The following is a 20,486-nucleotide window of genomic DNA, read 5'->3' on the forward strand; positions in this document are numbered from 1 at the left end:
AGGCGGCCCGCTCCCGGCAGCCCCGCCGCCGAGCCCCGCCCGGCCGAACTGGCGGACCGCCTCTTAGCGCCGGGCGGCAGGGCCGCCCCGCGAGGATGGTGAGGAAGAGCGAGCCGCGAGCTCCTCGCAGCAGCGCTTCGGGGTTGTGCTTTAGAACGGAGGCTGTCGGCTGCAGGTGACTGGGCACGCAGTACGCTTCTTCGGGTTTTAGGGCAAGGAGGCTTGAAGGGGGGCACATGCTCTTAACCGAAACCTGCGGTTTTAGGGCGACCCGTTTAGTGCCGACTGCGTCTGCTGTTAGAGCCAGCTAGTGCCCCTCACCTAGGGTCTGACCCTATCCTGCTCACGTACCTGAGTGTGAAATTAATTGGGGGAGGTAGCTAAGCCTCGCCCTTATGTCTTCGTTTCATAAACTCCTACAAAACCTGTATTAAGAGCAAGACCTTCGAGAAGACTGTTCTATGTACCTCATTGCTGAGCTGAAGGCAGGCCAGGAGGTGCAGAATACGCTCAACCCCTTCAGCTAGGCGTTCCAGCTGCTACGTCACAGCGTGTGCTCTGACTGCTTTCTGAAATCATTGAACTGCCAAGTCAGTATGCTACTAAAACTGGGCTAAGATGGACACTAAGAATCAACCTTAAATAACAAACAATCCTTATCTCTGTTTGAATTATTGGAGCAGTGTTTGAAGAGCAAATATTTCTATGAACAGATTGTTTACTTTGTCCTGTACTCATCTTCAGGAAGAAAATTAGAATATTTTTCATGGTTGTTTATAGTTACTGCAATTTTCCTATTATCGTTCCACTGTAATGCTGTAAAGCAATTATGGAGTTGTTTGAGTTCAGACTCAGAAAAAGACAAAAGAGTAATCTTTATGTTTACATAGAGCCAATTCACTGTTACACTGGTATTTTACACTATTCACTCAGCATTGTTATCCTGACAACACCCTGTATTCTTAGTGACTACTGGGATAGATTGTATTTTGCAAAACCTAACCCACCGGTTCAAACGCAATCTGATCCTGAAATGGTCAAATTGTGGGGGTAGAAATAATAACTTATTAAATTAAACAGACAAAAATGACATGTTTGAGCAAGAAAAGTAGCTACACCTTCTTTGCTAACGAATCCTGTAAGTTTTTGTATTGGTGTTTTAGAAAATTCTCCTCTTTTCTGCCATTCTCTACTCAATGTCATCAAATTTTGCAGCTTTGTTGTAGGCTTGTTTAAAAGACTAGTGTAGCTTGAGTATGTGAACCTTTAGCAACATCCTGTCTATATACCGTACAATCTTTGCTTTGGTTATTTTCTGTTGTTAACCATTGCAAGCATGGTTTCATACTTCAAGTTATTTTACACAACAGGCTTATGCTAGCAAGGTATCTGGTTTCACTTCACCTTATGTTCTTGCATATAGATACCTCTTGTTCTTAGATATCCTGATTTTCATGTAAGTCAGTGTTCTGATGTGTTTTCCTCCAACTAGTCATGCTTCTAATTTGCAGTGGAAGGATGGATTACAGGTTAGTAAGCTTAACTCAGTCTTACTGGCATTTTATTTGCAACGTGCAGCTGTGCTTAGTTGTTGAAAACACTGAAGAAAACACTATTAGCTGCAACATCCTTCAAAGGTATTGTAGTTTTGTCTCCTGCCTACATGCTTCTACCTCAGGAGAAAAATCTTTACATGGGTTAGAATTTAGTTTCATTTCAGCTCCACCCTTTTTTTTTTTTTTTTTATCTTAGCTTTATGCAAACATATTCTGTGACCACTTTTTTTTTCCCTTAAAAAGTACAATATGGGTATGAACTTAGGAAAACCCTACCTAGCCTTTGAACTGAACTGACCTTTTCCCATTGCAAAGATTTTACACTGCCAGTTTTTGGTAATCTTCACCCATTAATGTCACTGCATGAAATATCAATTTATATTGGGTCAAATTAGCACACAGCAGTACTTAATTTACTCTTAGAAATAAGTGCTGTAAAATATAGTGTCCATCTGGCATTTTCTCTGATCTAGAAATATGGTTTTAGAGGTTGATGGAGCTGCCCATTACAGCATTTGAGAGAGTCCCACTCTTGTAACACTTCATTGTCCATGGGTGATAATTAACAGTGCTTCCTGTTTTCTCTTTCCTGCCATGTTCTGCAGGTATTAATGATTTCCCTCTCGCATTAAGGTCATCTTACAACTGGGAAGCATAATTAAGCTAAATTCAGAGAAGCTTGTTCTCCAATTCTCTGCAATTCATTTGAAGTTCATAGTTTTGTTGCTTTTTGTTCTTTTCCCTTCAAAATGGAAGGATGGGCTGATTGCCTGTTTATACCAGTTGACTTAGACATTAGGTCCTGCTTTACAGCTCAGTTTAGATATATTTTATTATCCTCTGACGCTAATATTTGCACATCCTCTTGGAATTCATTTACCCTAAGCACTTTATCAGTTCTTGGAATTTGTTCACCCTAAGCAGTTTTTTTGGGGTTTTCTGGCATGTTTGTTCTCTGTGGGAAGCTGGTGGCAGTGTCATTCAGGTTACCTGTTCTCAGTGCTTTCCTTTGGATCCCTTCACTCTGAAAGTTCGTTGACTCACCTCCTCCTCCCCTGTGATATTGCAGAACAGTAGTATGTTCACTATGGATTATGGTTCTAACTGTTTCTGTGTTTCTTTCAGAGTAACTTTTTTCTCCATTTGTACTATTTTTCACCTTGTTCAAAATGCTGGCTTGGCATTTTTGTATGGCGATTATTTTTTTCTCCAAAATGAATGCATCTGCAGCAGCCACAGCTGTAAAACCCTGGGTGAGCTACATTCGTGCTTTTCAGAAGCAAAGCAATAATGAACAGCTTCTAAACGCTTTGTAATTACTGAACAATGGCATAGCCTGTTCTTGTCTCAAAAGTAGGACAAGACTGAATGAACGCTGCCTTTTTTTGGAAGAGAGCTGCACTCCAGGGTTAATCCCAGGAGGAGGCAGCCTGCCATGTTCTGTGGTGGAAGAAGATAAGTGGCGTCAATGGCATGGGAGGAGGCAAGGTGAGGCACTGAGGAGTGGGAACAAAGGTCTGGATTTTGCTTCTCGTGATCTGTGTTGATACAGAGCAGAGTCAAAGGCTGAGGCAACTCAAGTTTGTTTGTATCTTAAAGTGGTATGAATTTCCTCCTCAGATGTCATTGTCCAGGCTTATCAGCAATGTAATTCATATTAAATATTACAAACACCACAACTACAGTCCAGTTATAGGCAGTGCCTGCGCAACGTGCTGTTCTTATATCACATCCTGTATCATTTAAGGTGATGGGAGTTCTTACACGTAGAGCAGGTCTGAGCAGCGCTGAGCAGCTGGGGACTAGATTGGCAGTGGATTTAGGCCATTTTTAGCAAGCCCTGCGTTCTTATGCCCTGAATTACCAGTTTGAAACGTCGGATGTGGGCGGCAAAGTAACTTGAGCAATTAGAAGGACCTTTATACTACATATATATGAGTGCATATATATATATATATATATATATATATATATGGCAGAGGGAGTGGGACGAGCAGTACAGGAGCAAGGGAGAAATTTTAAGAAGGTTTTCTAACCAATGCAGCACGTTTCACCCCAACCCGAGGCAGGAGAAGAAGCTGCAGCCTCTGACTAGGCGGAGCACAGCTCCCGCCGCCATCTCAGGAGGCGGCACCGCTCTCGCGGCGCCTGTTGCTAGGCAACGGCGCGCGCCGGCCCACGGTCCGCGCCCTTCGCTTCGCGCATGCGCCCCCGAGTCGCTCTGGGTTCTAAGATGGCGGCGGCCTGTGGTGCCTGAGGTGGGTGTTCGGGGGCTTCGGCCCGCGCGGTGCAGGTGATGATTCTGGGAGCTCCCGGATCGCCCGCAGAGAACGGGCTCCTTGGTTAATCTCCGCCCTTTGTGCTTGCAGCGGTCTTGAGCCTCGTTCTGCGCTCTCTTTCTTGCTGGGCGGGTTGCGGCCTGTGGGGCCGTGTGGGGCTCCGCGCCGGCCTGCTTGGAGTCGCTGGCCCGAGTCCTCACACCGGTTCTTCAGGCGCCTGGGTGCTCTTGCATATTGCTGTGCAATTTATCGGTGTCTGCTTCATAGATGGCTGCTGCTTTCCTAAACAAATAGGCAAGCGGTTATTGTGATTTTGTGTTCCTTGCAGTCACTCCTTATGTAATGTTTGCTCTCTTCAGCTTTAGGATATACCTGAAAATCCCGGACGCGCTGCTACGCCCTTGTGTGTAGGTAAGCCTTAAAAATGTAAGTGGTAACTGACACGGGTACAAAAATATGCATGCTGTTTCTCATAACAAACGTTTTCTTGAGGAGAGATAAACATGTTGTCTTTTGAGCTTGTTGTCTATGCAGGAGACATGGCTTTATGGGGTTACTGCTGTTGAAGTGGAAGAAGGTTAGCCTCAAATTCTTTGGTGGACTGGAAACTCAGTGCATGAGCTTTTGGTGTGCAGAACTACTTGCCTAAAGACATGCTAAAATATGCAATACCAGAATTATTTTTTAAAAGCTCAGAAACCTAAGCTGTTTGCAGGACCTCATGTGACACAAAAGTGATGCATGCCTAACTTTTGGATAGTGGAAGTTCGTTTTAAAGTTGATGGAATTATCAGTGGTCTAAAGATAGACCACTGACTTTTTGAATGCTTAGGATTTGGGAGGAGGGTCTTCAGTGCTTATGAAAACTTTGATGTTGTTTAGTCTGTTTGCTCTGTGTAACCTTGTCCTACAGCATGTGTTACTTGTTTCTTTTAGGAAGAACAGTGCTTACAGCCTTCAGAATGTCCAACTCAAATGCAACGTTCCGTCGTAGTCACCGAGGTGCTCAGGAAGCTGGCAGGCGGGAGCTCATTTCTAGATCTTTGCAGAGTGCTCAGCATTGCTTGGAGGACCAGGATTATGGAACTGCATATGCTCACTATCTCCTGGTACTAAATCTAGCTCCCGAGCTGAAAACCAGTGTGAAAGTAAGTGCCCTTTGATTTCTTCTTGAGTCTGTGTGATGTGGTCTGTGCCTTTGGTTCTTTGTCTGTAGCTGATCTTCCCATTCAGTCTTGAAAATAAAAGAAGAAAAGTAATTGAGATAGCAACCTGTTTAATGAATTGCATGTGTCTATAGAAGGAAATTGATATTCTTTTTTCTTCGTGCTGTATGCGTCTACTAAGTTTAATAAAAATGGGCTGTGTTAATATTGACTTGTTCTGTGGAATAATGTACAGTAGTACGTGGATAGGCCCTTAGTATCCATTTCTGGGTGATGATACTTTGTGTGGATATTTGAAAGTTTACTTCTGTTACTTCAAGTGAGCTAACAGATTTGGGATGATAATGAGCGCTGCTGCTCCTGAAAGGAAACTTGTGTGGCCAAATCTGATGTTTTCAAGTCTCAGTTCCCCACTTCTGGTAACTATTTTCAACCTCAATGCTGTACGTTTTGTTTTCTAGGAAACATTCCAATTTACTCTCTTTAAATGGGCAGAAGAACTGGATTCTCTAGCACGAATTCAAGATCTATTTAACTGTTATGAACAGGCGCTTGAGCTGTATCCAGATGATGAAGTGATATGTAACAGTATGGGAGAACATCTTTTCAGGTTTGTAGTAGTCTATACTCAGTCTTTATGAGGTTTGATTTTTGATATTGTATGTTAAGAAACAGTAGTCAGTTGAGATTGTATTTATTTCTTTTAAGCATAGTTTATGCTTGGTTTTATATAATGCGTGTGGTTGAATGCTGTGTGCTCGTCAGCTTAAAAAGTTGAGTAACTGTGCTAAAATGTGTTAATACAGCAAAAATTACATTGTGTTTGAAAGAGCACTTCTACTGAAGTAAAAGCTTTAAGTAAAAACACTGCATTTAAGTATTTTTAAGCTCATTTATTAAGTAATTACTAAACAAAAACAAGACCGTAACTGTTCAAATTCATCATGTTAAGTGTTGCTGTCGTTAATGTAGGATTATTTTTTTTTTTTCCCTTCTGAGGTCTCTGAACACCACTGCTTTTGCACACTGTCTTTAAATTTTGGTTTTTCTTTAGATCACGTAGGATTGGACCTTTCAAATGAGGAAGCTAGTCATGTGTATTTGTAGGACTGATTTTTCTTAAACAGTTCAAGCTTCTGCAATTATTTAATACCAAAAAAATCAATATTTTACAGCTTTCCCCAGAACTTGCAACATATGGTGCTTGCTATTCTGAATTTTTAAGTCTTTCGAGGCTGGACTTTAAAACATCAGTCATGGATCCGAGCAGTTTTGGTTATGAGTGCCTTCTGTCTGTTTCACGTGCTTGCTCTAAGAAGCACCCTTCTTGCATGGCAAGGGAGTTGTACCCTTTAATATATTTCATAGCTTTTATTTTTCAGTGCAGTCTGCTATCAGAGAAGTTTGCTTCAGCTCTCCATTTGACTTCAAAATTGTCTCTTAATGGAAGCACTGATAGCTCAAATAAGTTTTTGTAGCATTCCCTTGCAGTTTGAAAAATCTGTGAGACTGCAGGTTTGCTATCATCATACAATTACAGCATGTTCTTGTAAAACTTATTCTAACCGTAGTTAGAATATGAATATAGAAAATGACCCTAGTTCGTAAAAGGGTCCCATAGCAAATGAAGGCTGTACACACACGCTGGTGTTTTTTACTGCCTTTGCATTTTGAAGTCATTTGGTGTTCTAAGTAACATGTATATTTTTTTAATAAGCTAGTGTCAGTATTTTTATAGAGCATCTTTCTCACATAAAATATTTCTGTAATCTTTTGTCTGATGCCTGTAAATCCACAGTCTTACAATTCGCATCTGAACATATGCTTTCTATTTGTTGTTTTTACCATTAGAATGGGCTTTAGAGATGAAGCAGCTGGATATTTTCACAAAGCAGTGAAGCTTAACCCAGATTTTGCTGATGCAAAGGAGAATTTCTACCGTGTTGCAAACTGGCTTGTGGAACGTTGGCACTTCATCATGCTTAATGATGCCAAGAGGAATCTTACTTACCTAAAAGCAATAGAGAACGCTGTCTGCTCAGGGTGCAAGTCTGTCCTTGATATCGGAACAGGAACAGGAATATTGAGGTGTGTCATAAGCATATGTTTAACATGTAATTATTAGAAACACTTGCTGTCTAACAGAATGTCTTTGCTACTTAAAAAATTGTTTTACGTTTGTACCTTGTTGAGGCAAAACTTAAGAAAAGAAACAAAGTTTTCTGTAGTCGATGAGTCTTGAGGTTAGTGCCCAATTCCAGTTGTGTTTGTGGGAGCAATTTTCTTTGTATTGCAGGTTTTCTTTTTGTGCCAAGAACTACTGTATAGATTGGAGTCGTCATGTCAAATATTCCATCCCAAGCTATTGTGTAGTATTTAATAATCGCTTCATTTATGTGGAAGAAGTTAGTAAATGAAGATGCTGTAAAGAGTGGATTTAGTATAGCTGGGGAATCTCCTGCTGTCCATGTTGGACGTAGCGTGTCAGCAGGATGTCACTTTGTGTGGCATTAGTGTTCATTCAAGAAAGTTAATGGTTTATTCAGTGGCAAATTTTAGGCAGTTTCTTAGAAATAAAAAGCAGATGCATGAGCAGAACTTCAAAAGACTCAGTATCATGTTATGATGTGGAATACTAATAACCAAAAAGTCATAGAACTATGACACATACTTTACCTAAAATGATACAAATAGGAGGGAGAAAGCTCTGATTCTTTTATTTTCAGTATGTTTGCAAAGAAGGCAGGAGCATCTTCTGTCTTTGCCTGTGAATTGTCAAAAACCATGTATGAACTTGCCTGTGATGTAGTGGCAGCAAATAACATGGACAGAGAAATCAAGCTTCTACATTTGAAGTCATTTGATATAGAAATTCCAAAGCACATACCGGAAAGGTGAGTTGTTGTATTCTATTGTGATAACATTATAACTTTTCTTTTCATTTTAAGATATGTTGTGACCTAAGCAGGAAATACCATAAATGTGGTTAATTACCACAGGGAAAGTTGAGAAGGTTTTTGTGGAGCATTGCAGACATTGTTTTTGAGATCATGTTCTATGGTAAATCAGTGATGCTACAAATGAAGTATTTTAGTTCTTGGGTGGTACCTAAGAGGCATGTCCAATTATGTTGCATCAACAGGAAAGAAGTAGTAGGGTTACTACACTGTGTGTGCACACGTAACAACTTTGGGCTCATTTCTGCATCTGGTGGATAGGATGGAGGCATACAATAGGACCTGCAAAAGAAGACTGGGTCTGAGATATATTATACTTCTGCGACTCTGTGACGTTTTGTGTTTGGCCAGAGAGATTAGAAATGCGGTTGTCTACCTCTTATCAAGAAGAGAGGTGAAGTTTCCTCTTCCTTCTTGTCACATCAGAGCCTCATACTGTTTTCAGAGTGAAGAAGGAAGTGCCACATGCTGTGTGCAGGTCCCTCCTGTTTTCTTTGTGCCATGGATCCAAAGGGCGATGAGAGTAGCGATAGGTGCAGGAGTAAAATGCAATGGAAGAGTGTTGTAACTTTTCATCCGAGAACAGATTTGAGTGTTGAGCATCACCTAGGATGAACTCATATGATACTTACACGTATTTGCCTTCTGTAGCAGAGATTCTTGTGTTATGGAAAACTAAGTAGCTTATATTTTCAGTATTAAGTAATGGCTTTTAAAGCAAAATAAGAGCCACTGGGGCAAGTCAGCAACTGGGAATTCCTTTTGGCAAATAAGAATTGGATCCATTATTATAGCTTTCACTATGTGCAATTCAAACTTTTTAGGCTACCTTAGTGTTTTTTGTTCTGTATCCCTTTCAGAAGGTGCTCTTCAGGCATATTTTTAGCAGGTATAGATCTAAGGGGATGGTAGTTTGTTTTAGTATGCTCAAAGTGCTGGTTTACCACTTCAGATGAGAGGGAAATGTTTTATTACACATTACTAATGTGGGATAAAATATCTGTGTTGATGATGGTACAGACTCGATAATATGGAAAAGCAAAGCTGCCATGCTTAAGCACACCTGTCAAGCTTTGTCTGTGTCAGCTGGGCTGTACTAACTGAGCATGTGCATCCTCTCAGTCTCTGTCCTGAGTTACTGGGTTTTACTTGTCAGGAATAAATTGTTACTGTTCTGGAAACTCTAGTCTTCTGCTATATACTTGGTTTAAGAAGTTAAAAGGATTTAGGATTTCAGGATCCATTTGTCTACTTAGTAATTTTATTGTGCCTTGGTTAAAATGGAATATTGGAAAAATCTGTAACACGTGGGCACTTGCATGAGGTACAGATAAAATGCATGCTGTGTCTCAGGCTGAAATAACTTCCTATTTGGGTTAGATTCTTTCCCCACAATGTATTTTTAGATACTGACCAATAAAATATATGGTAAATTCCTGCTCAGTGTCACATCTTATTTGTGTCTTGAATAATTTGTTAGAAGAATTTAGTTGCCTATCAGTGTTGAAACTTCAGAAAGCTGGGAGAAGTTGTGCTTTGATCTCATGTTGGAATCGGCTTTCTTGTTAGTATTTTTCTTTAGAAGAATAACTTAACAGATAGGCCTGATATGAATTGCATTTCATGCTGTCTTTTTTTTCCTTTATGTAGAGTTTCCTTAGTTGTCACAGAAACTGTTGATGCTGGTTTATTTGGTGAAGGGATCGTGGAGAGCTTGATACATGCTTGGGAACATCTTCTTTTACAGCCAAAGGTAGGTGATGTAGGTAAGTGTAAATGTGATTTCTGTTTGGGTTATTTTTATATAAATACACACATATATATACACAAATACATTTTCTGTGTTCTGCCTTGATTCCAAGTAATAAGGATTCAAATCAAGTCTTAACTGGCAGAAAATATATTTTGTCTAGCTGGAACTGATGACCTCTGGTGTTAAGTACAGGAATTATGCCTATGGAAAAGGTCCTCAGATGTTTCATCAAATATAGTGGGATACAATTTAAAGCATAGATTTAGAATTATGGAAGTAGTAAACTGAAAAAGTAAAAACTGATGTGCAGATATATTGACATACGCTGTCAGGAAGAAGTTTGATCTGCAGGAAAGACAAAGACTTGGAGATTTCTCCTATATACTGTGAACTTTGTAATCCTGACTTAAAGTAGGCTTTGAAGTAATTATAGAAGTAGGTGTAAGTGAATGTTCCTATTAATGTTACAGCCAATAAATCAAGATGTCCATAGTAACGACTACGGGCAAGTTATTCCTGCAAGTGCTACAGTATTTGGAATAGCAGTGGAATGCAAAGAGATACGTAGACATCACAGGTATGTTTAAACTCTGGCATGGTTTGGACATGCGTTTGTTACTTGGGAGAAGACTTTGTGACTTATTAATTAAAAGTTTTCAATTGTTATTCTCTTTATTTTTTTGAAATGACTGCATATGTCTCACTAAGCAGATTACTGCTCCAATTCTTTCCTCTCCTTTCTCAGGATGCTTTTTTTCATTTTCCTTCTTCTAAATCACTTGATTTTCAGTATTGCCGAAACACTATTAGTGCATATTAAAGACATGCTATTCCTTGACAGTAAAATTACTTCCTAATTTCTGTATTGGAGATTCTTGGATTAGCAGCTGCCCTTTATCCTCATTTTACCTTCTTTATAATCTGCTTCATACCTCACTGTTAGATCCTACGCCTTTCAGATGCGGACAGGATTTTGTAAAGCCTAAATGTTAATAATCCCACTTTGTATTATCCTTCTCAATATGTGCCTTACCTCATTTTGAGCTAGCAGGCTCTCAGGTTTCTTTGTTGATACCAGTTGTGACTGTATCAGTTACTTTTGTAGTCACTTTCATTTCCGTCTTCTAAGACAATATCATTGTATGGAGACTGTCTAAGAGGTTTAATCTTATTTTGTTTAGGATTAATCTTGTTGCAGATTAAAGAAAATACTGACTTACACAGATACTTTCATGTACTGGAGCAGAAAAATACTTGTGCCATATCACTGACTTTCCTAATGTGTTAGCCCCTAAGAGTAGTCAAAGAGACAGAAGTTCTCATAGTAATTGGTCACAGAAGAACTTTCCCTTTGGAAGAACTTTTTAGGAGTAATCATGGCCTTGACAGATGGCAATGAGTATTTCTTAAAGATTTTAAACAGGATGAAACTTAGATTGTGTAATTAACAGTCCATTCTAACAGTATAGTTTAAGGTCAAGTAATTAGCAGGGTTGAAAGAGTTTCCACCAGTTAATCATATGGTAAGAAAAAAGTCACTTGTAAGCTTTCTGTTTTCTGCCTTGAGATCCTTTTTTTTTCCCTCTAATGGGCATAGCTGTTGGAAGCTGATACTCATAACAAGAGCTGTAGCTTTCTGGAAAGCTTTGTCTGATCTCAAGTTTGAGTTGTCCATGTCTCTTTGGATTCTTGTGACATACATCTCTGTGTTTCCCTGGGTGTTTTCATGATCTACATCAAAACTGATTTTTAAATGTTGTTTTTGAGCAACTTGCTTGAAGATGCTGGGAATAGCAGTATAAAAATATCTTCTTCCTCGTGCTTTTTATATTAACTAGTACTATTTTTTTGTTTTGTTGTTGTACAGTTCATATGGCTTTTCAGCTTTTCCTCATCACTTCTTTGCCCAAATGATTTTAAGTAGGTGTATAGCCCAGAAGTCTGTGAATGCTTGAGGTTTTTCTTTCTTTTTTTTTTTTTTTCCTGAAGTACACTTAAGAGTATATTTCATCTAGCAGCAGACACTGAGCCTATATTTGGTAGGAAATCAGCTTTCATTCTTAAGTGTTTATAGTCTTGCATCTTTGTCTGATGCTGATTGTTTGCTCTGTGTTCCACTGATCAGCAATTTTGTCATTCAGTGATTTATTTTTTTAATTTTATTTAAGTTAGGCTGTATTTCTTGTGCTCTGATATTTATTTTTGGGGGGAGGGGAAGGGAGTGTTTGGTGGGTTTTTTTTTCCATTTTCTCCTAGGATGTACTGAAATGCAGGATAAACCCATTTTCTTGTAATTCTGTTTCTGGTGCCCTTAACCTAACAAAAAGTTTCCTACTGGTTTACCTCTCTCTGTAGCTTTATTACTTGATCTTCAAATGGTAATTTTGATATTAAGTATAGCAGATGTACTTAATCCATCAAAGTGTATGTCTGCAGCCATTGCTTATTTTCCAGAAGCACTCTAGGGCCTAACAATGGTTTTGTTTATTTTTTTCCAATAAGCTTTCATTTTCTTTTGAAGTTGTTGCTCTTTCTTTAAAGCAGTTGTTTCAAATCTAAGTGAGATACACTTACTTCAGAAGAACAGATGAACTGACAAATTTGTGAGAAGACTGACCTTCTGCTAAAGATACATTTTGTTTGTCACAAAACCTTTAAGATACCAGGGTTTGCTACATGCTGTTTCTCAGTTTGAGCTAGGTAACTTGAAAGGGTCGGGTCAGGTGACAGTAAGGCAGTATTCTGGAAGAACATAGGGTCTTCTAATTCTTGTGCACTGCATTTGAAAGGCTTAGCCATTCTTGAAAGGATTATGAAGTTTATTTTCCTTCCTTTTCCTCTCCCCCCAGAGTGGGAGCACACGAAGTTGCTGGTGTTCACTTGCCACATTCTGTGAAGTTCTTTAGTCCAATGTATGCCTTTGCTGGCTCAGAGGAAACTGTCGAACCTTACACCACTGAAAAGCTCAGTCGAATTCCTGGAGGTTATGTACCTTTGACAGAACCCTTTCAAGTAATGACAGTGGATTTCAACAATCTGCAGGTAAACATACATACTTTTTTTTTTTTTTTTTCTTCTTCTTTACGTCCTTTAGAACTAATCTGTATATCAAAGGAGGCCCACATCATGTTTGGCACGTTCAGTTCCGCAACAGTTTGCGTGCGTAAGGTTGGCAGTGCTGCCTTAATCCTGTGCTGGTTTTCATACTTATCTGATTATGTAGTGATCTGATTCATCAGGTGACAGTCCTTGGGTTTTTGAAGGTAAAGGGTTTTTTTTTTTGTTTGTTTGACGTCGTTTGGTTCCCCAGACGAGCTCACCATAGGATCAAACAACTGCTAGCATCAGTACAGGAAATGGAGGAAGAATGCAATAGATCCATCTTTAGTCCTTTATGCATCAAGGAGCTGACTAAGTTAATTCCTGTAAAGTTACAGGGAATCTTCAGAGAAGTTGTGGAGATAAGAGTGAGGGTATGTTTCACACTTGGCATAAAGGGTACGTAAGTGTTTGGGGACGTGTAAAAGAGAAGAGAGTTAAAATACCATATCCTATTCAACCGTGTTGATTCCACCCTTCAGCTCCTATGATATTTGTTGTCTAGCTTTGTAAAATACAGTAGGATTATTTTGTGCATTTTGCACAGAATGTATTTGTATGCCTATATCAAATAGGCCTGGGCTGTAAGGCAAGAACATCACCTGCTCACAGCTGAGCATGCTGAAAAGATTCTGCTTCTGGTCTCTGGTGAGTTGTTTCTTGTTCAATGACCCATGGTGAGGAGTTAACATCAAAGTGGTGAGTCAGAGCTTAAAATAGATTCTGTTATATAAATGAAATTATTCTTGGCTACTGCTTGGCCAGGAATTGCAGTGTTCTGAATCAATAGCTTTTTCTAGTTGGCATGTCTGACATTTTGAGGTTAAAGATGAGAAAAGACAAAGGGTCTTTGGAACGTTGCTGGGAGCAGTTTCTGTGACCTGATGTTGCTTCTGCTTCTAGCATAAGTAAGAAACTGCTACACCTGAAAGATGTCTACTTCTGAGTGTCTGACACTGACAGACATGTAAAGATTATCTTGAGTGAAGATCTCTAACTTTGAAGCTTTGTGTTAAGAACTCTGGTTATGAAAGGTGGAGATACAATGAGTAGAAGTGGAGGGAAGAAACACAGTTAAATAATTTGGAATAGTTGGTTGCAAATTTACTGTTACTTTTGTTATAGGGCTAGCATGTTGCTTTCAAAGTAAAGATCAGAAAAGTAATTATAGCCAGTCAAAATAATAATAATAAAAAAAGGCCTCTGACTTGTGCTGACTATTTTTACTGCTGTTATTAGCAGCAGCAGCGCAGTTTCTTCCCAGCAGGGGAATGGGATGTGGCTGTAATTGCAGGCTGTAGACATTTGTACCTACCCAGGTAACTACCTGTGTGCCTGTTTGCTGGCAGCACATTGGTGTCACTGGGAGTGGAAGTAACTGTTTACCTTCACAGCAGGTAATTACAGCTGATTACTCCCTTCAGGCTCTGAAGGAACTGAGCCATTGCCTGCAGAGTTTTTTTTCATTATGAACTTTATTGACATCCTGTAATTTTGACGCATGCATTGCTCAGCTCAGTTGTGAGGTAGATCAGCTTCTGGAGAACACAGGCCAAGAATAAAACGAGAAGAAAAAATGCAGCTTGAGAGAACTAGTTATGTTCTGGCAGGGAACTTTCTTTTGCCTTCTGCATTTTGTTAAGATTTAAATTTAGAGGGAACAGATGCTGGCGTGAGCTCTTCTGTAAGCAAATGGATTCTTAGGCAAAGCTGTTACTAGTGTAATTGATTGTAACTAAGAGAACCTTGGTCCCTTGTGATTGATATCCTCTTACTGGCCTGTGCCAGAGCTGTATAAAGACATCAGAGCTGTGCCTTTCGTGTTTTTGAATGTTACTGCAGAAGGTAATTACTGGGGGAAGTGTGTGTGAAAAATGACTTCATTCCTATTACCTATTGAAGACTCTTTAGGAAATATTCAGTAGTAAAATTTTACACAAAGTTGATAGTGTAGGTTGCAGAGAACGTAGCCTCCAAGATGTTTGATTTGGTGTTTTTGTGGTGATTGTGCTGAACTTTGGCTGTAGTGAACTCAGTGCTAGCATATAGTATTTCTAGAGCTGATTAAATTTGAACACAGGTTTTAACTGAAGCATGTGTCTGAGTGTTGGCTTGAGTTTGATACAAAAGAGTAACTTCTCATAAGGCATGCTTTGCCAGATGAACTCCTTTGTTACAGTTACTAGTTTTTAAATACATACTTTCAGAGGTAGTTTTGTATGCGTAACTGTGCTTCAGTGAGGGAAGAGAGCCCTGTTCTGATGAGAGAAATGCTGATAGCTGGCGCTGTAGCAGTTTGCTAACTCCAGGTTTCTGCCAGGTGCCCTCATGGAGTGGTACAGCAATGTGAGTGACTTGATAGTGACTACTGTGAAACCATTTTGGATGTATAGAAAGGAGCTTTCTCACACTTTTTTTTTTCTTTCCACTCTGCTCAGGAGCTGAAAAGCCTTGCGCACAGAAAGCCCTGGAAGCTCAGCCAGCCAGTCACTAAAGGAGGAGTGCTAGATGCTATTGTGGTATGGTTTGTACTGCAGCTTGATGATGAGCACGCTCTATCTACGAGTCCCAGTGAAGAAACTTGCTGGGAACAGGCAGTCTATCCTGTGCAAGGCCTCCCTGGTGAGTACTGTGGATTTTCTTGGTGCACTGCATGAACTGAGTAGCCCAAGAACAAAATGAAACCAAGTTAATCACAGAGACTAAGAAATGGCAGTAATTGGATTAGGAGAAGTTCAGTAACATGTAGCTGTGAGGTGGTTCCTGATCAAGTTTATGGACTGTACTGGAAAGTTGGTGCAGCAAGTCTTGTTTGTTGGACTCTGCTGTGAGACAGATAAGAACTTGGAGAAGTTTTTTTTCCTATACCGAATCAAATACTTTTTGAAGTACTTCCAAAATGTGAGGCCACTGGCTCTGTGTAATCAGGATGTGACATTTGAAAGGGAGGTGAGGTGGTAGTTGCTGGCTGTTGCTGCCATAAAAACAAAACTAAAAGCTCTCACCTATCCCCTTGCATCCGTTTTGGATTACAACTTCATTGGCCACAGCTGTTCCTCAGTGCCAGTGTCATTTGCAGCAGCCTCTGCTCTGTTCACCTGTTTCCTATTCACTTGCCTGTGTAGATAGACAGTAGGGGCAGCTGTGCCACGGACCAGTTTAATTTAAAGCATAGGGCAGAGGGGAGACGCCTGTAGCTTACGTTGCCACTGAAAGAAGTGCTTGTCAGACTATAGCCATTTTGTTTCGGATTTTTGTCTGTATTGATAGATGCAGGCCAACTTGAACTGTGTTTGTTTTAGATAAAACTGTAGCCATTGTTTTCCGTATAAATACAAATTCAGCTTTGTCTACAGGAAGTATTAAAATGTAAATATTAAATATGGAACATTTTAACTTGGTAGCAATTTCTTTGTAAGTATATTTTTGTTCAGCTCTGCTGTTGACAGGACGCTTAGAGAAGTATGTATTTATTTTAAGCTTGTTTTGAGATTAAATGGATTTGCCTAGTGTAGGACGGATTAAGGCAGATGTGAACATGGTAGCAGATTTCAGTAGTGGGCTTGGAGCTTAGTATTGAAAATTGGAGGAGCCTCCTCTTGAAGGGGCTGTTCTGGTTCCAGCCTATTATGTGTTGTGTACCCAAGCCTCTTCATCTGTTCTGTCTTGTTCTCTCCTGTGGATAAAAAAACATGACTAGAACAAATCTTTCATACACAGTAAGAAAAAAAAACAAACTAATGAAGCAGTGAGGTAATCTTTGCTTTTTTATTCTTATAGAGTACTGTACATATGCTGCAGTGGTAGTATTTGCTGTACTGGACATGATTTTGTGCTGTTTTTTCTAAGATTATTCTGTGAAGGCTGGAGATACTGTGATGATGGAAGTTTGCTGCCAAGACTGCTACCTGAAGATCCAGAAGATTTCTTTTCTAACTCCGGAGTGTGGGATGGACTGCAGTGACAGAGACGACACACTGAGTTTGGGCAACGAGGCTGAATTATGTAATGCTCTGGCTAGTCTTCAGACAACTAGCAAACAGGATGAGAAAGGTCAAGTATGTGTGTTGGAATCCACAGAAATAGCCCTGCTGAACAATGTACCATACCACGAATGCTTCAGAGCTGCCATGGGCGAGGTTCTGTCATCATTAAATCCAAGTAAGGACTTGGAGTCCATGGATATTGACAGATATGGCAGTGGGGTGAACCTCCAAGAAAGCCAGAACACGAGCTCTTTAGATGTGGTTCCTGATCCTTTGTACGTACTAGATGTATCTGAAGGCTTCTCCATCCTACCAATTATAGCTGGCAAACTTGGGCCAGTTAAAGCCTACAGCTCTATTGAGAAAGAACAGCATCAGGCAGTCCTTAATGTAATTTCTGAAGCTAATAATTTCCCTAAGGAAACTGTAGAATTTTGGCTCAGCCATTTAGAAGATGAAAATGTGGTGCTACAGAGACCCAAATCCGATAAATTATGGAGTATTATTATTTTGGATGTTATAGAGACATCTGGTTTAATCCAGCAGGAGGTGATGGAAAAGGCTGCAATATCCAGGTACAGTACAAATGGACAAAAGGAATTTGGGGTATCTGTAATTATCTGAAATTTTTTGAAAGCATTCCTTCTAGCAACAGAACTGATGTCTCTTCTATAGAGCGTTGAAAAAGGTTGTTTTCTGAGCAGGTTGAACTTGCGTTTCAGGAGTAAATTTCCCAGAGCATCTGGAATGTATGACATAACTAGAAGTGTCAAGATCTCACTTCCATAGGCTGCTTTATTTTTTTGCGTGCAGTAATACGAGTGGAAGAGCGTGCTGCTTGGTTTGCTAGGATGTCCTAGAATAGCCACTATCTTGCTAATAACTGAGGTAGCAAAGTTGTTATTATTTTTTTTTTAAAAAAAAAAAAAAAAAAAGGTCCATCGTGTACATGGAGCTATTGTTGGCATAAAGTCGTATTGCTAAGAGACAGATACAGGGGATTAGAACAGCCAGGGAGGCACCAAAAGAGCTACTAGATATTGGTGCTTTGAGTAAGTCCTGCTACCTTCGTCTTGAAATATAATTGTTTCCAATGACATGGAGAAAATGTTGCTTAGTACAGAATTACTGGAGGAATTTTGATTTCTGTACAATACAGCTGTCTGGTCAGATGGATCAAACTCAAATGCTTTTGAGCACTTGACTTCAGAGGAGGAACTAGTGTGTGTTTATTTATGTATTAAATGTAGGTGTTCTTTCCTTACTGTTGAATAATAAGCTTTAGAGGTGAAATCTCTTTCATTTTACAGATGTTTACTTCAGAGCGGAGGGAAGATATTTCCACAGTATGTGTTGGTATATGGAATGCTTGTAGAATCGCAGTCTTTGTTACTGGAGAGTGCTGTTCAAGGCACAGAACCAACTCTTGGGTTTAATATAGCTCCTTTTATCAACCAGTTCAAGGTATGAAGTTGTTGGATGTCTTCCAAGTACAGTTCCAAAGCATGCAGCTGTTTAATTGTTTAGCTTCAGTATAAAATGGAAGAAAACTAAAAAGCTGAAACTTCATGTTTTGATATCTGGAGAGATTTCTGTGATCAGGAAGGAGCTTTGAGATGAAGCTACACAGAAAAGCTTTTGTTGTTTTTTTTTTTCCTGGAAATAGAGTGAGAATCTGTCTGAGTAATGGGAGATGTAATGGGAATGTACAGAAGAATGACTGTGCTCCTAGGTGTTCTGTCTCCTTCGTCACCTTGTATTTCAACAGTGACATTTCAGAAGGGGTTAAAATGGTGCATTTGGCATTTCGGCTGTTTCTTACAGACATTACAATAATTTTTAGAAACTTTTGCATTATAATTATTCCAAACTTACCACTTTTGAATGACTGTTGATGTCTAAAGGTATGGTCTGTACTCTTAGGTACCAGTTCGTGTTTATTTGGATCTCTCTACACTACCGTGTGTACCTCTGAGTAAGCCAGCAGAGCTATTAAGGCTAGACCTCATGAATCCTCTGTTAAACAGTGCAAGCAGAGAGGTGAAGGTGAGTTGTGTGTATGTGTGTATATAATTACATACAATTTTAAGTGCACTTAGCTGTCATTCTCTAGAACTGCCCAGTTACTGTTCATTTGGGCTGAAAATTTCATTGCAGAATTTACTTCTCTGCAACTGTCTCTGATTGAAATGAAGTTCAAACTAATCATGAATGAAGGTCAAACTAATATTTTAAATGTTTTTTTAGGTACAAATTTGTAAGTCTGGCCAAGTCACTGCAATTCCCTTCTGGTATCACATACATCTAGATGAAGAGCATAGTTTGAATACATCTGATGAGTTCTCGCATTGGAAACAAGCTGCAGTTGTTCTTGATGAGCCTCTCCAAGTGCAGGTCGGAGATGAACTTGTGCTTGATGTTCAGCACCATAAAAGCAATATTAGCATTACGGTTAAACAGTGAAGAACGTCCAGTGTAAACTACACATACGCCAACTGTTTGCAACATCACTGATAATAATTTATATTAAAGTCTAATTTTTATGTACTGATCAAAAAGGCTGTTTTACTGTTTTAAGGGTTGGTAGTCTTGTCCATCCAACGGACAGACTAAAATGGGCACTGCAAGGGTATCTTACCAAGCAGTTTTGGCTAAGTATTGCTGGGGCTGCATCTAAAAATCTCAGGGACAGATTTCTATTGGTGCCCCATCATCTGTAGTGAAAGAAAGGCATTTTAGATGCTTTATGTCAGAAGTAAATAGCTGTGACTGTGTAGTCCTTGTTTCACAAACTTTGGTTCTGCTTCTTGGTAGTCAAAGCATCCTACGTAAGTGCATGGAGATGTTATCCTAGTAAAAAGGACTGTAATAGCATTCCAGCTGCAACATCACGTGGTCATGTTGCATGTAATTACAAAAGGTTATAAATGAGTGTTGTAAACTAAGTCTAGCTATGTAGTACAAGGTAAAGCCAGTAAGCCTTTTGGAGTTTCTTACAGAGTCATATTTCTGGTAATATAAACTTTTTTCCTCTTAAGAAAGCTGATACAATTAATTACAGCAGCCACCACAAGCATTTGTATACTGTTCTTCCATGCAGTTATAACAGCATTTCTTTATCTTTCTTAAATCTTCTATTCAGATGAAAGACTTAGAAGTCATTTCTCAGCATTGATTCTATCCCTGTAGCTACAGGGAAGAGAGGAACAAGGTATTTCCGTAGTGAAGCATTAAGCTTCTTTTTAATATTGTTGCTGTCCATTCCATGTACAGCACACTTCTGCAATGTGTCCTTAACAAAAGCCTGTAGAAGAGGCATTCACAAACAATTTTTCTAGTCTCATTGTATGCAAAATCATTGTGTACTCTCCCTTAGGTGAATGTTTTAGGCAGGCTAGCTGGGATCACCTTGAGGGACTGAGTAGTTCTGTTGCGGCCACAGGAGTCTCAGCCTGCAGCTCTTGGATTGCTGTAATAAAGCTCCTTCTAGAACAGGGAAGGACAGGTCTCCAGTTTATTTTGAAAACAGAAGTGGTGATTAAGATCTCTTAAAATTAACCAGATACCATCCCATATTCAAAGGTTACAATGCATAAGAAAATCTAAGAGTAGGACAGAGGCTCTTCAGCGTTGTTTTTCCCCTGTTTTTACCTGTGCACATGCTAGAGCAAACAGGAAGTCCCCACCTAT

The 20,486-nt window shown here is 39.6% G+C and overlaps 1 protein-coding gene across 4 annotated transcripts; it reads left to right on the plus strand.

Moving 5' to 3' along the window:
• The first annotated feature begins 87 nt into the window (after window positions 1-87).
• On the plus strand, window positions 88-19,354 carry PRMT9 (protein arginine methyltransferase 9). 4 transcript variants are annotated; one of them, XM_042828382.1, is made up of 14 exons: window positions 88-175; window positions 4,195-4,261; window positions 4,772-4,983; window positions 5,463-5,611; window positions 6,853-7,089; window positions 7,728-7,895; window positions 9,609-9,711; window positions 10,182-10,288; window positions 12,561-12,753; window positions 15,249-15,432; window positions 16,660-17,371; window positions 18,107-18,260; window positions 18,720-18,842; window positions 19,044-19,354. In XM_042828382.1, the coding sequence occupies exons 3-14, from the start codon at window positions 4,798-4,800 to the stop codon at window positions 19,257-19,259; spliced, it is 2,532 nt and encodes an 843-aa protein (XP_042684316.1). In that variant the 5' UTR covers window positions 88-175; window positions 4,195-4,261; window positions 4,772-4,797; the 3' UTR covers window positions 19,260-19,354. The 4 variants fall into 4 exon arrangements, with proteins under 4 accessions (XP_042684316.1, XP_042684315.1, XP_042684313.1 ...); XM_042828381.1 differs by having other exon boundaries at window positions 4,195-4,246; XM_042828379.1 differs by lacking the exon at window positions 88-175 and adding an exon at window positions 3,758-3,814 and having other exon boundaries at window positions 4,195-4,246.
• Window positions 19,355-20,486: the final 1,132 nt, after the last annotated feature.

Source organism: Centrocercus urophasianus, unplaced genomic scaffold (assembly GCF_019232065.1).
Source record: "Centrocercus urophasianus isolate 14NV4802_14NV808 unplaced genomic scaffold, USGS_Curo_1.0 seq_3, whole genome shotgun sequence".
NCBI classification, from domain to species: Eukaryota; Metazoa; Chordata; class Aves; order Galliformes; family Phasianidae; genus Centrocercus; species Centrocercus urophasianus.

Excerpts from the sequence above, each read along its gene's own strand:
- PRMT9 (XM_042828382.1), top strand. The coding sequence starts at position 4,798 with ATGTCCAACTCAAATGCAACGTTCCGTCGTAGTCACCGAGGTGCTCAG. Across the intron at positions 7,896-9,608 it reads CCAAAGCACATACCGGAAAG|AGTTTCCTTAGTTGTCACAG; the intron begins GTGAGTTGTTGT and ends TCCTTTATGTAG. Across the intron at positions 18,261-18,719 it reads CTTTTATCAACCAGTTCAAG|GTACCAGTTCGTGTTTATTT; the intron begins GTATGAAGTTGT and ends CTGTACTCTTAG.